Source organism: Scomber scombrus, chromosome 23 (genome assembly GCF_963691925.1).
Source record: "Scomber scombrus chromosome 23, fScoSco1.1, whole genome shotgun sequence".
Classification (NCBI taxonomy): Eukaryota; Metazoa; Chordata; class Actinopteri; order Scombriformes; family Scombridae; genus Scomber; species Scomber scombrus.
Genome location: NC_084992.1, coordinates 2604873 through 2627886, shown reverse-complemented (window position 1 = coordinate 2627886; position 23014 = coordinate 2604873). Strand labels below are relative to the sequence as shown.

Below are 23014 nucleotides of genomic sequence, written 5' to 3'. Positions count from 1 at the left end.
GCTATCAGATCTTCACTGATCCATGATAGGAGAGAAATTAATACATATTTTCATTTTTGATAGTATATATAGACTAGACATGCATGCACATGTGCACACTCTTAATACATATAATATGATCATAATGTGATTATAAAGAGCATTGTACATCTGTTTATTCATACAATGAAAATCTAACACATGAAAAAAGGCGAACACACCTTAAATGATATCAGATACACAATGTGAACATTAAAAATATTTTACTGGGGGACTTTGTCCCTGCAGATTTTACTGACGTCTCAGATGAGATGACTCGCTGACACACGACAGGTGAGTTTTAAGAAAGCTTACTTCTTGTCTTTTTACGTTTTCAAGTTGAAGTTATGTTTACAAAACATATAACATTACCTATCTGTGAGTTAAAAGCAGGTCTGTCACCATTAATGGATACATTCTCATATAATTGTGATTATATATACTTTTACATTATAGTTTTCTAAGAGATGTACATTTTGTTTCTGGCTTTCAGAACTCCAGAATAAATACAGTGATGGATGAGCTGATGATCAGTAAGTGTCTCAATGTATTTATTTTAATTTGGTGATGTTATAAATTAGCATTAGCTATAAACACTGTAATTCTTGCATCAGACAGTTGTTTTAGCCTGTCTATGTATATCGTATCTGTCCTGTCCTATCCATTGAATAAACCATAACAACAATAACGATAATAATAATAATAATAATAATAATAATAATAATAATAATAATAATAATAATAATAATAATAATAATAATACAACTTTTTTTGTACTAATCATGAAACAAACACATCAGTAAAACCAGATCCTGTTATAGAATCCTTTTGGGATTTTTAATCCTGCCAGAATCGATTGAATAGTTTCTTCTCTTTCTCACTTTTAGATGTCGCCTCTTCTTTGGAAAGAGGTCCAGCTAAATCCGGCCAATCCAGCTTTGATGTTTCCTCTTGTATGCCGATGGCTTTGGCTTGTGGCTTTGCTGGACTGGCTGTTGGCCTTGCTGTAGCTGTTGCTGTCTGGTACAAATCTAAACGTAAGTCACAGCTCACTGACACAACCAAGCGTTACTGTTGAGGATATAAAATCCTATTGTATATATTTTAATGTTGTGTGTAAACAGACAAATGGAAAACATATTCACTATTCATCAATATTTAACACATCCAAAACAAACAGTATTTCACATTTTGTCTGTTTATTTTCGTTTGCTTCTATGTTGTTCAATGTCACATATTTTCTTCACAAATAAGGTAACAATGCTGATTGGCTGAGGAAAATCGAGTCTCTTCAAAGTACAAAAGAAGGACCCAGAACTGGATGGCACAGGTTTAGTGGTTACCACACTGAAGAATCAGAAGAGGGAACCAGAGTACCAAAAAGATCAACTCAAAGGGCAACTAGAGCAGGTAAATGCAGAGTGGGAAGAGAACAAGAGGAAGCTTCAGTCAGTGGAGATAACAGAGAAACATCGGAAATTTGACAAACCAGAGACTAAAATATATGAGAGACAGCTGCTGAACATCAAGACATTGTTGGCGCTAATAGAGATTCAGGTGGCTCAAATGAAAAGGAAGGATGAAGTGCATGCAAGCAAACAGAAAAAGCAATCAGAATATATTAAAGAGAATGAATTTGTAATTTGAAACAGCAAACTTTAGCAGTGGTACGATGTAAAAGAGTACATTCGTAATTTTTTTCTTGCTTTTTATCTTGAAGCACATTGAATCTCTGTCTATGCTAAATGTGCTATATCAGTAATATATTTTTTCAGATTTACAGTGATGTATTTTTATGTTCGTATTTAATTTAGATCACTTTGTAGTAATCCGATTCCACATAAAAAACTATGGCTTTTATTCTGTTGGTCAGTGTCAAAAAAGTCATATTAAGTCTATATGATACATGTTGCTAAACCAAGAGAGGTAACTATACCTGCATAATAAATATAATGACCATTTACTGCCCCGCCCAAATGTGTTGCACCATCGTCTCATTTTCTCCCCTCCCTGTATAATATACAGTCTGTTTGTTTTTTCCCCTCTGTGCCAGTTTGTCTTGTTCTCCCTTGTGGGTTTTTTGACCAGTTTGTGTCTTAGACGCTGCTTTTTGCCTGCCGATTATGGATCTCCTGTGTACTGACTTTTGGCTTCAATTAAAGGACTGTTTCTGTTCTACAACTGTGTACGAGTCTGTGTGTGTGTGTGTGTGTGTGTGTGTGTGTGTGTGTGTGTGTGTGTGTGTGTGTGTGTGTGTGTGTGTGTGTGTGTGTGTGTGTGTGTGTGTGTGTGTGTGTGACAAAGATGGAAGCAAATACAGTTCTAGTCACTTACAGTCCAACAACATCATAGAAGGAACTCATCTCAGTTCCAGCTACTTGCTTAGTCAGGTAATATTGTTGAGCGCTCACAAACCTTGTATAAGTACCCTTGTATATGAACATTTACATCAGACATCAGATCTTTAATCTATACATCAATCAATTATGTATTAAGCTTATTCCAAATTTGACTTTATATCATTTCAGACTGTGCTCACAGTCACTCACAGTCTCTTGATTTCTTTAAATATGACATAGATGCACTGACCACTATCATACATACAAACCATGACACAAGAGATCATTTTGAGAACATTTTTTAACATTTCATATCCACAATACTAAAACAGTTGAATGATTAATCAAATTTACATTGAAACCCCAGAAATAGTTCAATTGTCTAGACACTTGTTCACTTTTCTAGTTTTAATTACGATACTATCAACAATGTCTTCATAAATCCTGTTCTAGAAATCCAAAGAAAACTAAAACTTTTGATGCAGTTTGTTTTGCCTGATCTGCTGAGTTTGGTTGCTGGGTGTTTTTTTTTTAAAGTTTATAATACCCATTTATAGAGCAAAAGAATAATAACCTTGTTCCCAACAGGCTTCTAGTCAAGGTCCAAGGAGCAATAATGGAGCAATGGAGAAGATTTTATAATAGAACATTGATGTTTTGTCTCTCCAGCACTTTGATCTGTAAACAATGAAGATCAACCGTCACCCTCATCGACCACACTGAAGAGGTCCATACATAGACTCACATCACACACTGTGACCAAAAAATTGTCCGGATCATCAGCCATGAAGAAAATTAACCTCCAAATACAAATAATATTATTATTCATTAAGAAACTGAACTCGTTCGTTAATCAACCTGTGGCTTTATTGTTGAAACAGAACAAATAAACAGCACAGATCATTACATCAGGTTATTTTTAAATCAGCCAGTCAAGAGAGCTGCAGAGCGGCCTTTAACTCATTTGGTTGTTTCAGGTCAAACTGGTGTAAAATGTTTTTTGACCACAGTGAGTGTATTTAAAAAGCTGCAGCTCTGTTCTTGTGTGCAGCGTCCTCACATGTTTGAACAGATGGTGGTAGAAGAATAGACACTGATGCTGTGAGTAAATGACAAACTGACCATCCACTATTCATAGATATAATACAAAAAAAGCATATCAATGTATCTACATAAACTTTGCTGCATTTAACATTTCCTATACAAAAAATACTATCATTTTAAATTTAGGCTAAACATCATCAAAGCGCACATTTCTGTAGACATTATATTCAATTATTACAGAAAAAACACAAGTAAATGGATTGTTGTTGATGTCAGATGATATTGGACACATGTTTATGTTGCTTCTTATTTACAATGAGGTAAAAGTTTGCATATGAAACTTAAACTGTAAAAGACTTCAAAACTGAAAAAAAGGTTCAAGCAGTAAAGCACTAATTTTCATTTCTTCTTCACAACTTCAGGCGTCTCTGCTCTTTGTCTACTGGAAGATAGAAGATACAATATTTGTTATAAAATACTCTCAACACAAGGGTCATTTACTCAGCTCTTCCCTGAGCTTTTGGCCATATAGCGGTCCTTTTTCTTGGAGAAGAACATGCAATATGGTTGAAAGGTAATAAGTGAGGTCATCATGTAGCATTAGTACCTCAGTTGTAATGTGTTATGTTTGATTGTTGTGTGTTATAGCTGTTGTTATATTGTTCTTATGAGGTGTTGGAATCTGAGCTCAGGGACAAAGACAAGACAAGATCAATCAATCAAAATGTAGAGATACAATAACTTTTCAAAGTAGTTCAGGTCAGGTCCACCAAAGGGTTTGGGGTAAGGGGCTAAACCAGAGTTTTTTTTTTAAAAGTGACTTGTTATTAGAGCTGTAACATCAATCAAGAGTAAATGAATTGTCTTATATATGGTGCTCAATTGAATATTTGCCGGATTTTGGATTGTTGATCATCAAGTTCTGAAGAATCATGTTCACCTCTAAGATTTTACAACCAAGTGAGCATCAATACACTTTTAAAAGGGACAATTAAGCCTAAATATTAACCACCACCAGGGCAAAGATTGACACTGGGCTGCATAGCATTTACTACTGTGCCACATCAAAATTATATGATTCAGCAAAAAATTAAATACATAAAAGACCATGTATGAAATGCTCGACAGCTTATTAATTTGAATTGGACTCAAGAAGTGGCTGCCAACAAATGGTTTAAGGATATCACTCAACCGACCAACAACGTAATGCCGTCACTTTGGCGTTTATAGAGAAAAACCTGAATAATATAATACAAGTAATAATAATAAAAAATGATAGCATTGAAGGATATTGTGCAGTAATTACACTGAACTTGGCACCTTTCATCATCATTTACTGTCACGCCCACAACAGGGCGAGGATAGCAATGCCACTGATTCAGTAATATTGGTGAGTTGCCATGTACTGAAAAAAGATTGGGGACCCCTGCCTTATAATGAGTAATTAGTGAAATGAAGAGGAAGTTGTTGCCGGAGGCCAGAAGTACCTTCAGTCTTACCTTGATAAATGAATAAACTTCCTGTTCTGTTAAACGTGGATCTGTGGGATTCCATGTCACGTTGGAGCTGGATGATCTTGATTCTGAAAAGGAAACAAGTGCAATTGTTACTGAGAACAGCATTTTAAGACACAATATATCTAGTAATCCAAAATATGATATATCTGGGTTGCCCCTTTATGAACAACTTGAAGTCAAACTTTCCATTATTAGCCCCACCACTGATCACTACCTTTACCACTAGCTTTAAAGAATAGCAACTTTTTTTGTTTTTGTTGTTGTATAGAATTTTATTATTGTGTTTTGGGTGTACCACTGAACTATTTGTTTGTTACATATTGTATTTAAGTTGGTTGCAGCTGTGTGTAGCACTATTGCCAGAGTCAAATTTCACCTTGGTGACAATAAGTATGTCTTATCTTTTTCAATGGGTTAGTTCTTTCCAGCACTTCTGTGTTGTGAGGTCTAAATAAATTAAGCTAGCAGTGTTTAAGACTGCTGTTGACCTTTCAACACATTTAAAAATAATAATACTGCAAACATTAAACAGTAGCAGTAGAAATCCCTTTAACACTTTATGGTAACAGATAGTGAATTATGCATGAAAAGTAATTAATTAACCTATGTATGACCTTTTGCACTATTTGGAGTGTACAAGTATCTCATGCATTCTTTAATTAGAGAACAATACGTTAAGTAATGCATCAACTAAGGAAACGTGATTTCTGAGTTGTTAATTATCTATTCATACTTAAGTCTGCATGTAAAGCAACAACAGTTGTATTACGTCCGTCTTATATTACCTTCTTACATTATGCAATACATGTGGGAATTCATCAAGTAGTTACCACATAAACCACATAAAGATGATATTTAAATGCCTTAAGTTGTGCCAAAATAAATTAATTCAGGGATTTTAAAGATTCTGAAAGCAAACAGAACAGGTCTAATCCAGGATTAATATGCAGTAAATGGGTTGAAATGAAGATTCAACAGAAACATCAGTGAGACAGACACAGAGATCTGTCAAAGTAGCACATCAAACATTTCTATTGTTGGGGTCTGGGGGCCTTTTTACCCTTTTCACTTTTAGTCTGCGGTTTTCTGTTGTGGTTTGTCTCAAGGCTCAAATTCTCAGAAGCACCTGCAGTGTCTAAAACTAAACACCATCTATGACACATTGAGATGTTGCAAAAAATATGTATCAGTACACATGCAGCACGTCTCAACCTTTACTAGTAACGGCACCTCAACTGCCACTTTCAAAAAGACGAACAGTGAAACTAAACAGCTCTTTTTTTTAGACTTTCTGGTTCACTCGATTTAAGATGCTGGGAGCAAAACACACAGTATATGTGCATGTAAACGCAGCACATCAAGTAGAATTAAAGTATGAATTAAAATAAACCCTTGCTTTGTCTCTGCTTTTTGACCACGACTGCATACGTTGGACTGCTTTGATCATCTGCAGTGTCATCTCCAGAGTCTGAAACATAGAGGCAGAAATGAATAAAGCTGTATTCATGATCCCAAAAGTCGACAGATTTCATCATTGTTTTAAATAAGAAAATAAAATATGAATGAATAATATGCAAAGATATGAATAAATATATACATAATTACATGCATAATATAATATTAATAATATTATTTTAATGATAGAATTTCTAATTACATTAGTTCCTCCATAGACAGGTAGAACGTTACACATAAATATATAATATTAACATTAATTTTGAGATAAAAATGTATTTTCTTTTTTAAAACGTTATTTATTGTCTTGGTACATGTTGATACTTACCTATGTTATTGTCCTCAGCTGAGCGTGCTGCTGATCTTTGTGTCTTTGAGGAAAAGTAAAGCACCACTGAATAATGGAAAATAACGTTATTTTTAGATAAATGTGAAATCCAAAGTGTCACAAGATGCCATGTGCTTCTCGTAAAGTGATATTTGCACACAATATGTTTGGGAGAGTACCTCTATGTACTGCATCTCTGTGTCTCCCAGTATAAAGAAATCCCACCACCAGCAGCACCATGGACACCAGTAAGATGGTGAGAGCAATCCACCAGAGTATAGGGATGGAAGAACGATGGAGGACAGGATTGTTCCTTTCAAGAGCTGATGGAGAGGTTACAGAAATACTATTCGCTGCATGTAACACTATGTATGCATTGGTTAAATTAAACATTTCTTTTAACATAAACTATTTTGAATTAAGTCTGGCCATATAACTAACAACATGTCATCTTTATTTTGTTTTATAGCACTCTTATTGCTCACCTCCGACAGCCAACCAGCTATCTGGCGATGTCCCAACACCAGAGATGTTGCACCTGTAGAGTCCTTCATTAGATTTGGAAACATTGTTAATGGTCATCTCTGCTACAGGACTGCTCTGCATGAGGACTCCATCTTTGTAGAAATCAGCTTGGAGGTTGTTTAAGTTTTCCTTATTCATGCAGCGCAGAGTCACATCATCTCCCTCCTTCACAGGATGAACAGGAATATCCAGTATCACAGAACCAGCTGAACGACATATTGAGAAAAATGTTAGACATATTTGATTTTTTATGTACAATTCTGTCACACACACTGATTGAAAGTGTGAAAACAGAGACAATAATATAGGCTAAACATAACTAGTGGTTGGCTGGTGACATACTTGTTCATTTCAAAACCTTTAATGCTTAAATCAAAACAAATTTGATTCATATTCAATCCAAAAGCTGTTCATGGAATGCAATACATTTCATGCAACAGGGTACCCTGGTTACTGTCACCACAACGACAACATTTCATCTACAAATCCCACAAGACAGAAATGTCAAACCATGTAAACCTTTAAAAACAATAAAATGTTTTGTAAACATTTCCTATACATTGCATGATTCTGTTAGAAAATAAAGATACTACTGTATACCGATTAAGAAACCTTAAAATCACTATGTAATGGTTTTAGAACTACAATATACATACCAGTTATGGTGATTTTGACACTGTTACTTCTCACTCCTCCGTCAGTCTCACACCAGTATTCTCCACTGTCTTGATCACTATAGGCTTCATCAATGGTGCAGAAGGACCCAGTTGCTGTCTTCTTAAAATTACATAATGGTGTAAATATGCTATTATTACTGAGCCCTCTCAAACTATCAAATCCTTTACAATGAAAAGAGACAGACTCATATTCAAAGTGCTGCTGTCTATTTGGAATGACATGAAGTAAAGCTGCATCTGAAACAGAGAAGATTTTTTTCTGTAAGTGTCAAAAGAGAAACTCCATAGCTCGACAATTCTTATTTCTATGATAGATAGGACTCTATCAACATAAATCGTACCTCCACCTTGTGACAGATACATTACAACTCTTTTTGCAAAGTACAATCTGCATTTACTGGCAATATAGTATCAACTCATTTAATTTAACTTAGATTTGAGATGATGTTTATTTATGAAAAAATAGTTAAAGACAGTATTTTATATATCTATCTGTATTACTCACCATTCTCCTGAGTATAACAGTTTTGGATCTCCAGCAGAATGAATTCAAGCACCACTGTATAAACAAATTAACAAAGTTCTACATCAGTCAAAGTTGCTTTGATATACAAGAATATATAAAACCTTCAAAAAAGAAGAAACCTCAGACTCAGTACTCACGCAGTCTGAAGCACAGCGCTCTAACCTCCATGATGTCTTGCTGCGGACTGACTGAGCATCAGAGTGAAATACAGCTGAAGTCTATTGTGATCTAGAACTTCCTCTTCCTGTGCAGTTTGTACTTGATGTTGATGCGAAAGCTGGGGCCAAAGTCACAGTGGCTTTAAATAACAGTGGTCAGTCTTACAGTCATACACTACCCCCCCCCCCCCCCCCCCCCCCACACACACACACACACACACACACACACACACACACACACATACACACACATACACACACACATCTGTACTTTTTGTGCACATGGGATTCAAATTTTGCGTATTTAACATTCAGAGAATGCCTGACAAAATAAGATGTAAAGTTGCATTATGGGAAATGTAGGATTTTGGCGCTCCCCCTATTCGTTGACCTAAAAGTCATCTTATATTGGTCTGTATTGCTTATATTTGTATTATTTTATGTGTCTCTCCTGAAGTGCAATATTAAAATCCTGGAAGATATGATATAATTTTTGAAAATACTGTTTAGCCTTTGTCCTGCACAAAGTGTGCCCTTTTTCCTTTTGATGTACCCTTGCTTCTTGCAGAGTCTCTGCATATTAATGTAAAAAAAATAACATGTACAACTCTTACAACTCTTATATGTAATCATCATTATGCAGCCAAAATGGTGCCTGTCAGTGACTATACCTGAATGCATATATGCACCTGGAATTAACATGCACATCTCTGTTCACGCCTGTCTCTATTATGCATTGTAGCAGCCAATAAGGTAATAACATGTGTGTGTGTGTGTGTGTGTGGAGCGGTGGGGTTCAACCCAGTGTAGCACACTTGAATGAAACACTCAGTGTTTTAGACGTGTGTGTTGACTTTACTGTGTTATCTGAAAATACACACAGACATATAGCAGCACATTGTGAGTAACACACTTCTGTCTTGGTTTCATCAGTATTGCACAACAATGTACTGGTTTCTCCCGACAGATGGCGACCACAAACCATGAACTCTCTCTTTTGGTGAAACTCAGTTATTACTTCCACAATGTACAATGCCTATTTAATTTAATTGCAGCCACAATAACTACTTGCATATTTGAAATTATTTTCATGACCATGATTTAAGTTGAAAAAGGTTATGCTTATATTACAGTAAAACTTAAACACATCTCTATTTGACCCGAACATAATAGTAAGACTAAGGGGGAAAAAGAAAAGAAAATGTTTTTAATATTTTTAAGGCCCCTGTCAGTCATGGACCCTTGGAATCATCTTAACTTTTCACTACCTTGGTGCCCCTGGATATGTGGTCAAATGTGTCTCAGATCACCTCCTCTCAATGTTTAAACAGGGTCTATGTTTTGAAAGTACATTTCAAGAAAGCCAGGGACATGATCTACCACATTACACAGATAGAGGCAGACAGGGATGGCTTTGATTGCAGCTATATTATTTATGTTGATGTTGCTTGGCAACCTTCTCAAAGTTCAGCTGCTCACAACCTAGTAAAACTGTAAAAGTAAAACTGAAATTGTGGTAAATAAATAAGTACATATAAATCTGAAATGTAATTTTCTTTGCACCTTTTATTGTAATTAAAGTTTGGAAAACTGTTTCTAGTCATTCTGCTATCTATAGGCTGCCAAATGCTTTCTCAGTTTAATGGTGGCATGGTTTGACACACATTAAATCTATACAGCATGAGTTAAGATTAGGAGACTATCAATGATTTACAGACTAACTGCAATCTAATAAAATGGCCGACACATCAAGCAGCAGGTATGTCGTCTTCTGACTTCACTTTTGCAAATTTCTACATGCTTCGTCTAAGTGACAGTTTTTGAAACACAATATCATTCTATAGTAAAAGTGGGTGTTCATTTATACATGTATAGTTTATACCAGGTTTTTAAGTCCATTTGAAAGCCTTTGTGTCAATGGAAAAGTTGTAGCTACATGTGATGCTTTTCCAATATGGGGTAATTGCAGTATAACCATTTTTGAGACTGTATGTTATATTAAGAGGAAGCCTGCTAATTCGTCTTTATCGTTATTACAGACATATATGTAGAGATGGTGCTAATGAAAGGTTAAATATTTAACAAATCAGACAAAATCAAATAGTATTTGTTAAGTTGGCATCCAAAGGTCAAGTATAGGCTCACACCATTTTAATTGCTGTTGAACTCTGTATAGGCCTATCTGTGTTGGCAAAAGTGAAAGTATAACTCCATTACATGGACATGTCATTATATAATGAAAAATAAAGGATACTGCCATTGAAGGTGTTCTTCGGGACACAGCTTTCTTTAAATTTACTGTAAATAGTAGGTCTAATATTAATTGTTGTAACCATTTGTAAAAATCTAAATAGGTCCAACTATACATACTTAATTCATTTGAATGAGAACTTGCTTTGTGTCAGCCAAATAATATAAGTCACATGTCTATTTTCAAAACTGCAGGATGCTTCACCTGATGGATGGACTGTCTCCACCCAAAACCATAGTGGTTCTGATTTTCCATCTTTTCCTGACACACTCCTGTAGAGGTAACTCACACACAATTATATAGTCACAATTAGGCTTTGGATCAAATAAAATAATTAAATCAAATTGAAAATTGCTATTAGACATTAGCTTTGATTAGCTTGATAAACCAAAAGTCCTGATTGCAGTCCCTCTCAGCTGTAAAGGTGCAGTCACATAACGTTTCTGTTCATGGGAAGTTTTTATTCATGTGTGTTTCATCACCATTTTAGTACATTAACACATCACCAGACCACAAACTGTTTCGTAACTCACACTGATTACATTTTGACATATTTTACATCGATTTTCAGAACCAAGTACTGTGAGGTTTCAGAGAATGTAAACAATATGTGACTGCACCTTACATAGTCTTATATCTTCTCTCAGCTCATTGGATCTGTTAAAAATATATATATGATTTAAGTTGAAGCTCCAAGAATAGTCCCAGCTTCCACTACCACATTTTAATCTTCTCAATGAGTTCAGTTGTTTATTCAGAATCACTTCTAGCTGGTTCATACTGCAGGAACTAATAAACATGTATTTCTATCCAGGTCAGTCTCAGCTAATTGGTCCATCTCAGCCAATAGTGGCAACAGTTGGAAATGACATAATTTTGCCATGTCATATTCAACCTGCTGCGGATGTTTCTGCCAAGACGTTGGAGTGGACAAGACCTGATCTGGATCCCAGATTTGTCTTTGTGTTGCGTGCTGGTCAGGACCTTGTAAATATAAAAAATCCAACCTACAAAGGAAGAACATCACTGTCCATTGATGAACTGAAGCAGGGAAACATTTCATTGAAACTCTCCAAAGTGAAAACTTCTGATGAAGGAAAATACAGATGCTTCATTCCAGACACGAAAAAAGAGTTATTCATTGAGCTTGTTGTTGGTAAGTAGATACAGTATATAGTGTGCACATAGTATATGTAAGTGTTTGCAGCGTATCCGCTGAATAATTTTAGCAGGATCAACACAGCTGTCAGCCATTGACATTAGGAAATAAAATGTAGAGCCATACTTCTCAAACATCAGTGTAAGTGAGGGCTAAATATTTTTGTTTATGTTTTGTTGTTCATCTTAAGTTATGTTTTGGAAAGAAATAGTTCCTCAGTTAGTTAAGGTAATATAGCTACTATAAAATTCAAAATATTGAATTCAGACCTAAGGTGACTTAATAAGAACTAAAATCATAATCTTTGAAACAGAAGCTTACAAACCCTAAACCAACTCTAAAATCTGTGACCTCCTTCGTGAAAAAATATGACGAGACAACTAATTTTACACATCCTTGCAGTGTGTTAATAGTATTAGATGAATACAACTCTCATAACAAAAGGCTACTTTATTTACTTAGGCTGCAAAAGTTATTGACTTAGGCTCAGAAATGTTTTCATCCCAGGCCATCAAATACTGACACTTTATCACAACTCCCTGGTGACTCATGCATACACATTTGTATAACGATGCAAGGAAGGTTCAGCTAAATCCAGTGCAGACCCATTGGTGGCTATCTTACAAGCTCAGAGCGGCGGGTTAGGCAAAAAGACCACTTGGTTATGGTTAGGGAAAGATCATGGTTTGGGTAAAATGTTACAAAAAACATATCAGAGTTGTGAGTGGAAAACATGACACTGGCAGTTGGAAACAAGAAGCAGTGGTCGCCCCTAAAAAAACCCAGTTTTTGCTGATCACTTGAAATGTCGAGGCAACAGTAAACAGCAAAACAAAACACTGTATTGTGGTTATGAAGTGGCCATCACCATCTCCAAACACCCGTATATCTGAAATCCAGAAAAATCCACCTTCATGTCAAATACAGCCAGGTTTATTTATTGTTCTTAATGTTTTTGAACTCCTAACTTTACTACTGGTAACAGTAAAATATTGTACACCTTCATCAACACTTCAGGAACTATCTGAGTTTAGTTACTAAAACAGTGATTAAAAGGAAAAGGCTGGTTTGCTAGGACACCAAAGAGATGATGTAATTTTAATGGAAATGGTATGCAGAGCACATGTGTTTTAACCATATTAAATTATTAGCTTTACAGTTGAACATTTACATTTGTGCATCATTCTTTATTATTAATTTGGTGATTGCATTCCTCTCCTTATTTCCCTCTCATCATCAGGTGCTGTCTCTTCGCCTGCCATCAGTTTATCAAGTATTGCCAGATTCAGAGGAGGAGTGGTGTTACAGTGTGAGTCTAAAGGCTGGCATCCACAGCCTGAGGTGATCTGGCTGGATAGTGAGGGAAACCTCCTCTCTTCTGGACCTACAGAGACAGTCAGAGGTCCTGATAGTCTCTATACTGTCAGCAGCAGAGTGACTGTGGAGAATAAACACAGCAACAACTTCACCTGTAGAGTCCAACAGAACAACATCAACCAGACCAGAGAGACATATATTATTGTTGCAGGTAAATGTGACCAATTTTAATCTCAAATGTTGGTTTTACTTTCAAATACCTGAGTTCCAGTGTTGATTTATTGTCATGTTGTTCTCTGTGTTGTATCATTTGCAGATGATTTCTTTAACGTGCAGTCCAGTTCTTCCTCTGCCATAATTGGTTTGGCTGTTAGTTTGGCTGTTTGCATCATTTTAATTGTTGCAGTTTTCTGTTTTGTGTGGAAATGGAGACAAAACATGATCAGTAAGTCACAAATAAATTGCAGTGCCTCTCACAGGGTCTTTTATTTTAACATTTTGTTTTATGTAGTACTTAAAAACAGTCTAATTGTCAGACTTCTTGTGTCTAATGTTAGACAGACATCAAACTTCCTGGAATGAGTAAAAATGTTGTATACTTTCAGGGGGAGAAAAAAGGGACCTCTCTAAAAGTGATACTGAAATGCAGCCTCTCAATGCAGCAGAAACAGATGGAAAGAACAAAGGAAAAGGGAAAAAAAAGAGCAAACGTGTAAGTTAAAACACAGTTGAGTCATTTGCAGTGGAGAAAAAAGGAACCAAGAGCCACTTAAATATTTTCATGTGAATTTTTTCAACTGAAGGCAGAGCTGGAGATCAAGAAGAAGAAGGTTCTTCTTGCAGTTTAAAGTCACATTCTTAACATCATCTATAGTGCAGACCAGGTGCGATTTTTGGGTAAATTGGATCTCAGCACCCCTAAAAATAAATAAATAATTATTGTTTTGTTTTTTTCACACTTTTATTTGTATTGTATGTCAAATTCTCATTAGATGCTGAGTCTCCTTAAAGGTCTGAACCTAGAATCATTCCTGGTGCAGACAAACATAAACAAATATATATAAGTCCAGACTGAAACCTGATTATTTATCTGTCACAGATATCAGTTTGTAATTAAAAGCTTTAAATGTTGATACATGAACATTTCTTTTCTCTCTTAATCTTTCAGGTTGAAAACAAACAGGCTGAATGTGATCTACTCATGAAGATGCTGCAGCTCCATGAAAAGAATCAGAGGACAATGATAGATCTGCAGACCCTGAAGGAGAATCTGGAGACCAAGACCAAAGAGGTTCATCTCTTCATCTTAATCCTTTTGTCTTTATGTAATGTCTCATCATCTCTGCTGTTTGAGGCAGACTGAATGGATCCATACATCATCTTAACTTTAATAACATGATTCATATCAATTTTTTTTTCATATTGGATTTAGTGTAACTGTGTCATCAGGTTGTTTAATTACTAACATGCTTTAATATTGTAACGATGTCTCTGTTTATCTCTCTCTCCTCCAGCTGGAGAAAATAAAAGTTGCTGTGTTGCCAGTAAGTGTTCATTGTATAAATGTAATGACTCTGACATTTCAACATTTCAACAGAGTCTTCTAAGGAAACACCTCGACACAAAGCAAATTAATTATTATAATATATCCATTATTTTTGTATAATGGTGCCATATGTTAGCACTCACACATAAAACTACACTGAAAACTGAAACAAACTGAAATGCAGCCTCTCTACTACATGTATAACTGAGTTTACTCACTTATTATCCAACAAAAGTCAGATATTTATTTATCATGTGGGTCATTGTGTAGTATGTTCAGTCACATGTCTTCATATGATCCAGAGTTCAAAGGAGAAAGCTGAAAAAGAAAAAGAAGTGGAGACACTGAAGAAGGAGCTGCAGACCAAGCAGGAGGAGTTAGAGACCAAAAACAAAGAGGTTCATATTTGCTGGCAAGCAACCACAATCATTTCTTCACAGTATAACTTGATATTCTGTTAATGTGAAAGATTACTGATCATTAATCTGAGCATCATGGCCTCCTTTACAACTTTTCTTGCAAAAGTAGCGTTTCATGTTTTATTCTCGAAATGTATTTTTAATATAAATATATATAATATTTCCACAAACATGAACTCAGTTTGTGGTGCTGTGTGTTCACATGTTGCTTCTCTGTTTCAGAGCTATGAGACCAGTGATGTGACAGAGAGAGTATTAATTAATCACCACACACTCTGATCTATATTCCACCTCTCCTTCCTTTTTCACCTAGAGTATATGAACCAAAACAGAAGGTCTGCTGCTCACCTAAGACCTGCTGCTTTGTACTGGATGTTACAGCTGTGTCATTAAAAGAGAGTCCCAGCAGTTACTGCAACACCTTCACAGATGTTTATCTGATGCCAGCAGCTTAAACTAGACACACAAATAAAACCAGAACATTACACAGGCTTCATTGTTTCTCTGTTGTTGTATGTTCACTAAAATATGTATTAAAATATAACATGTCTCATCTTGTCTCTCTCCTCCCAGATTGAAGAAATAAAAGCTGAACTTCAGCAGCTCCGAGATGAAAATCAGAGGAAGGAAACTGGCAACAAGGAGGTTCATCTCTCTAATGTTCTGTTTCTATTCAGATTTCTAGTATAGTAGAAATAATAATAATAATAATAATAATAATAATAATAATAATAATAATAATAATAATAATAATAATAATAATAATAATAAATTATATATATATAATATAATATATAATATAACAGTTACTATCAGTTAAGAAAAGCTCTATAATAAAAGTCTGAAGAAGAGATTTGTCTGACTGAGATCTTCAGACAGGAAGTTACACAGCTTAGTGTTTCCTCTAGCGACCAAACAGTTGAGCTTGAGACTGTACTGATCATATTTATCTGTCATAGATATCAGTTTGTAATTAAAAGATTTGTTGATACATGAACATTTCTCTGATCTTTTCTCTCTTAATCTTTCAGGTTGAACACAAACAAGCTGAATGTGATCTACTCATGAAGATGCTGCAGCTCCATGAGGAGAATCAGAGGATAATGAGACACCTGCAGACCATGAAGGAGAATCTGGAGACCAAGATCAAAGAGGTTCATCTCTTCATTTTAATTATTTTGTCTTTATGTAATGTCTCAGCATACATCATGTTAACTTCAATAACATGATTCATATAAAATCTCCTTAACTTTATATAAAGTTGTTTTTTCATATTGGATTTAGTGTAACTGTGTCATCAGGTTGTTTAATTACTCACATGCTTTAATATTGTAACCATGTTTCTGTTTATCTCTTCCTCCTCCAGCTGGAAACAATAAAAGCAACTCTAACCAAGCGTCATGGGTATTCCTCTGTGGTAAGTGTTCATTGTATAAATGTAATGACTCTGACATTTCAACAGAGTCTTCTAAGGAAGCACCTCGAACACAAAACTAATTCATTATTGTAATATATCCATTATGTTTATATAATGGAGCCTCCTCACCTTTTATCAGCACTAAATGCTGACTGGATTCTCTGCTGCTCATTGATGAATTTCTTCATGAACCTCATTAACAGATACAATTGTGCAGCAATGAACAACTTTATCAGAGCAGAAGAGCAGCAGAGAGAGTTTGAATTAGTACAGTTTATTTTGAGGGGAGATCACATGTTAGCACTCACACACCTGAAATAAAACTACACAGGAAACTTTGAAACAAACTGAAATGCAGCCTCTCTACTACATGTATAACTGAGTTTTCTCACTTGTTATCCAACAAAAGTCAGATGTTTGTTTGTGATGTGGGTCATTGTGTAGTATGTTCAGTCTCATGTCTTCATACGGTCCAGGGTGCCAGGATGGAGAAAGAAAAAGAAAAAGAAGTGGAGACACTGCAGAAGGAGCTGCAGAACAAGCAGGAGGAGTTTGAGACCAAAACCAAAGAGGTTCATGTTTGCTTGCAAGCAACCACAATCATTTCTTCACAGTATAACTTGAAATTATGTTAATGTGAAAGATTACTGATCATTAATCTGTGCATCATGGCCTCCTTTACAACTTTTCTGCGTTTCATGTTTTATTCTCGAAATGTATTTTTAATTTTAATTTTATGTAATAAAACACTTTGACTGAAGACATTTAATTGATGCAGTGATAAACACATTTTAAACAGACTATTATAGTTTTCAATGTAACATCTCTGTCTACATGTAGATGTATTATCTATTAATTAATTTAATTAAAGTAAAAGTGGCAGCATTAGAAACATGATATAATATAAATATATATAATATCTCCACAATCATGAACTCAGTTGGTGGTGCTGTGTGTTCACATGTTGCTTCTCTGTTTCAGAGCTATGAGACCAGTGATGTGACAGAGAGAGTATTAATTAATCACCACACACTCTGATCTATATTCCACCTCTCCTTCCTTTTTCACCTACAGTATATGAACCAAAACAGAAGGTCTGCTGCTCACCTAAGACCTGCTGCTTTGTACTGGATGTTACAGCTGTGTCATTAAAAGAGAGTCCCAGCAGTTACTGCAACACCTTCACAGATGTTTATCTGATGCCAGCAGCTTAAACTAGACACACAAATAAAACCAGAACATTACACAGGCTTCATTGTTTCTCTGTTGTTGTATGTTCACTAAAATATGTATTCAAATATAACATGTCTCATCTTGTCTCTCTCCTCCCAGATTAAAGAAAAACAAGATGAACTTCAGCAGCTCCGTGATGAAAATCAGAGGAAGGAAACTGACAACAAGGAGGTTCATCTCTCTCATGTTCTGTTTCTATTCAGATTTCTAGTATAGTAGAAATAATAATAATAATAATAATAATAATAATAATAATAATAAATAATATATATATATATATATATATATATATTATATATTATATATTATATATTATATATTATATTATATTATATTATATATAATATAACAGTTATTATCAGTTAAGAAAAGCTCTATAATAAAAGTCTGAAGAAGAGATTTGTCTGACTGAGATCTTCAGACAGGAAGTTACACAGCTGATGGTTTTCCTCTAGTGACCAAACAGCTGATCTTGAGACTGTACTGATCATAAAAAGAGAGGAGACATGATATAATTTAAATACAGAGATATTACCACACTTTTTCACTGTTTCTCCTGGGAGACATTCATGGTGTTGTAGTCCTGTGTTAAAACCCTGCAGACTGTCTAACCTCCACAACCCTGATCAACTGTGAGAAGTGGGAGTGAAGATTGATGCAAAATTTCTGTTTTAATTATTTAGATTTTCCCGTTTTAATTTAAATACACTTTTCTCTGTATTTCTCCCCTCAGACTCAGTCTTCCAGCTCTCTGGTAAGTGATCATGGTAAAAATACAACAATACTGACTCAGCAGAACTCAACAACTCAAACCTACAGAGACAGAACTGCTCAGCACTGAACTGACTTTATGTCTCAATGCTTTATTTATAATCATGAATCATCAAAATGTTTCTACTACAGAAAAACTTTCTCTATTGTATTAAAATCCAAAATCCACAAAATCTGAGCATGAGACATGTTTTATATTCATGTTGTAATCTGTTCAATCACATGTTCTAATAATGAACAGGTCTCTTATTTAGTGTCCAATTTCTGTTCTTTCTCTTTGTCTCAGTTCAAGTGGCAGATAATTTCCAAGCAAACACTTCAGGATGAACAGCAGAGGAGGGAGGAGTTGGAGAGGACGAACCAGGAGGTTCATATTTGTTTTTTGATTTTTGCCACTTGTTTGTTTTCAGTTCCTTGTTAAATCTGTCCTTAGATACATTTTCTTAAATCAGCTGTTTCTTATATACATTAAAGTGTAACTTCACTTTCATCTGATTTTTAGTCTGTCATTGTCATGTTTCCCCTTTTCAAAGATTTCTGATTGTGTTGTATAATTAAACCATGTCTTAAAAAACAGCATGTCTCTCATCTAGTCTTTCTCCATGTCTCTCTTCATTCACAGTTGGAGAAAAAACAAGCTGATACTGACAGACTGCTGCAGGAGGAGAAACAGGAGAGAGAGGAAGAAGTGAAGGAACTGAAGTATCAGCTGGACTTAAAGCAACAACAGGTGAATGTGATCATAATGAAGTGTCTGAATGAAGATGGCTGACGTTAATGAATTACAGATATTAGTGATACACACACATAACCAGTCACAGTGTGTCAGTGTGATACATGATGGTAGTTTAATTGATCACTGCTGTGATGTTGATTGTGTTCACCTGAATGACAAACTGCTGAGTCAGCAGAAACCAGAGTTTGATATGTGAGTGCTGCAGCTTCCTCTGCTTAATATGTGTTGAAATACAAACAATGAAACAACCAGCAACATTATGTATTTATAACCAGAGTATGAAGAAGACTCTGATTGGCTGACGAGTGTATGTAGAACTTATAAAACATTGTTTTGTCAGTAACACTTTGTTTTACATGTCCCTTAATTTTATAATTCTCTGCAAATGTTTACACAAGGAGTCCTGCTATTTGGATGGAATTAAACAGAAAAAAGTGTAAAATCTGTTTGTTTATTTCAACCACTTTTTTGTTCTTAGTTTCAAATCTATCTTAAAGATGCACCTTTTCATCAGGTTTTGTTTTATTTTATGTTTTTGTCATTCTATCTTCTCTCTATCTCACAAAGAACAAGTGACAAGTGAACACATTTGTCCTGCGATAAGTGTCCTGACATAGATAATAACAGATCCACAAAGTGAGGTCAAGACTGAGACCAAAACCCAAACATGTACTTGTACTTCAATTCAAATGCTGAATGAATCAGACCTTTAAGTAGCCTTGAGTTTCTATCTTAGCTGTGATTGTGTTGTTTAATTAAACCATGTCTTAAAAAACAGCATGTCTCTCATCTAGTCTTTCTCCATGTCTCTCTTCATTCACAGTCGGGCAAAAAACTAGCTGATACTGACAGACTGCTGCAGGAGGAGAAACAGAACAGAGAGAAAGAAGTGAAGGACCTGAAGAATCAACTGGACTTAAAGCAACAACAGGTGAATGTGATCATAATGAAGTGTCTGAATGAAGATGGCTGACGTTAATGAATTACAGATATTAGTGATACACACACATAAGCAGTCACAGTGTGTCAGTGTGATACATGATGGTAGTTTAATTGATCACTGCTGTGATGTTGATTGTGTTCACCTGAATGACAAACTGCTGAGTCAGCAGAAACCAGAGTTTGATATGTGAGTGCTGCAGCTTCCTCTGCTTAATATGTGTTGAAATACAAACAATGAAACAACCAGCAACATTATGTATTTATAACCAGAGTATGAAGAAGACTCTGATTGGAGAACAAGAGTACGTAGAAAAACATTGTTGAAGACTTTATTTAAAAAGAAACTGAACTTTATTTAAATTCAAATGTTGCATAAATCACTTTTTTGTGTCATATGTTTGTGTTTAACTCATAAATGTTAATATGAGATTGTGTCTCTCCTCTCAGATTGATGGAAAACAAGCTGAAATCCAGAAGCTCCAGACAGACCTAACCACCAAGACAAGAGAGGTTCATACAGTTAATACTGACTTTATTTTGCAAAAACTTCTTTTTTGTTTTTGTTTTAAATGTCTCTAAGATTCACCTTTTTTCTCACGTTTTTATATTTTTCTCTTCATCTCACTGTTATTTTCTATTTGTGTTGTTTTTTGTACAAATCTTCAAATCAAACAATTCCTCCTTTATTTCTGACACAGATCAGACTTTTACTGCTGTTACAATTTAAATCCATTCAGAGTAAACTCTGATTAAACCTGAGACAAAAAAACCTATGTTGCACTAACAGCGTTTAAACACACTCACAATATTTGAGCAACATTATTGTTTATAACCAGAGAGTCAAACTTATCTGATTGGCTGACAAATGTCCATAAAACACTAAAATACTAAACCATGTTCTCTCAGCTAATGTTAGTTTTGTTAGTTTGTTCCTTCTTGAAAGTGTTTTCTCATCTTTACCTGTTTTTTAAATTCTTTTTAAAAGCCTTCAATTATTAAATATATAAAATAAACAATAAATAAATGATAATCTACAATAACAGCAGAACAATTTATAACAAACAAACATTTAAACACATCTTACATCCAGCAGTAGATGTCTTCTGTGTTCTCACACATATAGAACATATGTTTATGTTCTCTGTGTGGTCCAGATTATACTTAGTGGAGTCCAAGTCAAGACTGAGACCAAAACCCAAACATGTACTTGTACTTCAATTCAAATGCTGAATGAATCAGACCTTTAAGTAGCCTTGAGTTTCTATCTTAGCTGTGATTGTGTTGTATAATTAAACCATGTCTTAAAAAACAGCAGCATGTCTCTCATCTAGTCTTTCTCCATGTCTCTCTTCATTCACAGTTGGAGAAAAAACAAACTGATACTGACAGAAAGCTGCAGGAGGAGAAACAGGACAGAGAGAGAGAAGTGAAGATCCTGAAGGATCAGCTGTACTTAAAGGTAAAAGAGGTGAATGTGATCATAATGAAGTGTCTGAATGAAGATGGCTGACGTTAATGAATTACAGATATTAGTGATACACACACATAAGCAGTCACAGTGTGTCAGTGTGATACATGATGGTAGTTTAATTGATCACTGCCGTGATGTTGATTGTGTTCACCTGAATGACAAACTGCTGAGTCAGCAGAAACCAGAGTTTGATATGTGAGTGCTGCAGCTTCCTCTGCTTAATATGTGTTGAAATACAAACAATGAAACAACCAGCAACATTATGTATTTATAAGAGAAACTGAACTTTATTTAAATTCAAATGCTGCGTAAATCACTTTTTTGTTTCTGTTTTAAATGTCTCTAATGTTTTCTCACGTTTTTATAATTTTTTTCTTCATCTCACAAAGAACAAGTGACAGCTGAACACATTTATCACACAGAGTCCAACTCAAAACAAAGTCATGTTCTCTCAGCATCTAATGTGGGTTTTCCTCTTTGTTGGTCTCTACATCTTCAGATTCAGACTCTCACAGACAGTAATGAGAGAAAGCTGACTCATCTGAAAGCTCAGCATCAGAAGGAGGTCAGTGTCTGTCTATATTTCCTTTTTTCTCGTATAGTTATTAGCATGGATGCCCCGTGCATACAAGTCACCATACAAAAATGATTTCTGTCATTATTATTATTATAATAATAATTATCATTCTTATTATTTTTGTATTATTATTATTGTTATTACTATGTCACACAGGAAAAACACTTGACCTGCAAAAGCTTATTATTGACATCTGAATGAATTTGAAGTATCAAACTAAAATGAATCTTTTTACTTAAAAGTTTGACTATATTTTTATTTTTTATTTGTTTTTATTGTTTTTTGTACAAATCTTCATATCAAACAATTCCTCCTTTATTTCTGTCACAGTAGCTCTGTGGTGACACAGATCAGACTTTTACTGCTGTTACAGTTTAAATCCTTTCAGAGTAAACTCTGATTAAATATGAGACAAAAAAACTATGTAGCACTAACAGCGTTTTAACACACTCACAACATTTAAGCAACATTATCATTTATAACCAGAGAATCAAACTGATCTGATTGGCTGACAAATGTCCATAAAACACTAAAATACTAAACCATGTTCTCTCAGCTAATGTTAGTTTTGTTAGTTTGTTCATTCTT

The 23014-nt window shown here is 34.9% G+C and overlaps 1 protein-coding gene and 1 long non-coding RNA gene across 2 annotated transcripts; both read right to left on the bottom strand.

Annotated features, from left to right (window-relative positions):
• Window positions 1–855: 855 nt before the first annotated feature.
• LOC134006304 (uncharacterized) lies at window positions 856–7967 on the bottom strand. The gene is made up of 7 exons (XM_062445389.1): window positions 7883–7967; window positions 7187–7432; window positions 6881–7024; window positions 6702–6767; window positions 6309–6386; window positions 4901–4983; window positions 856–1038 (listed from the first exon to the last, which is right to left on the bottom strand). The coding sequence occupies exons 2-7, from the start codon at window positions 7362–7364 to the stop codon at window positions 856–858; spliced, it is 732 nt and encodes a 243-aa protein (XP_062301373.1). The 5' UTR covers window positions 7365–7432; window positions 7883–7967.
• A 27-nt stretch (window positions 7968–7994) lies between these two features.
• On the bottom strand, window positions 7995–8607 carry LOC134006070 (uncharacterized). The gene is made up of 3 exons (XR_009927906.1): window positions 8567–8607; window positions 8409–8462; window positions 7995–8140 (listed from the first exon to the last, which is right to left on the bottom strand). It is a non-coding gene; the product is annotated as an uncharacterized LOC134006070 (long non-coding RNA).
• Between the last annotated feature and the right edge of the window lie 14407 nt (window positions 8608–23014).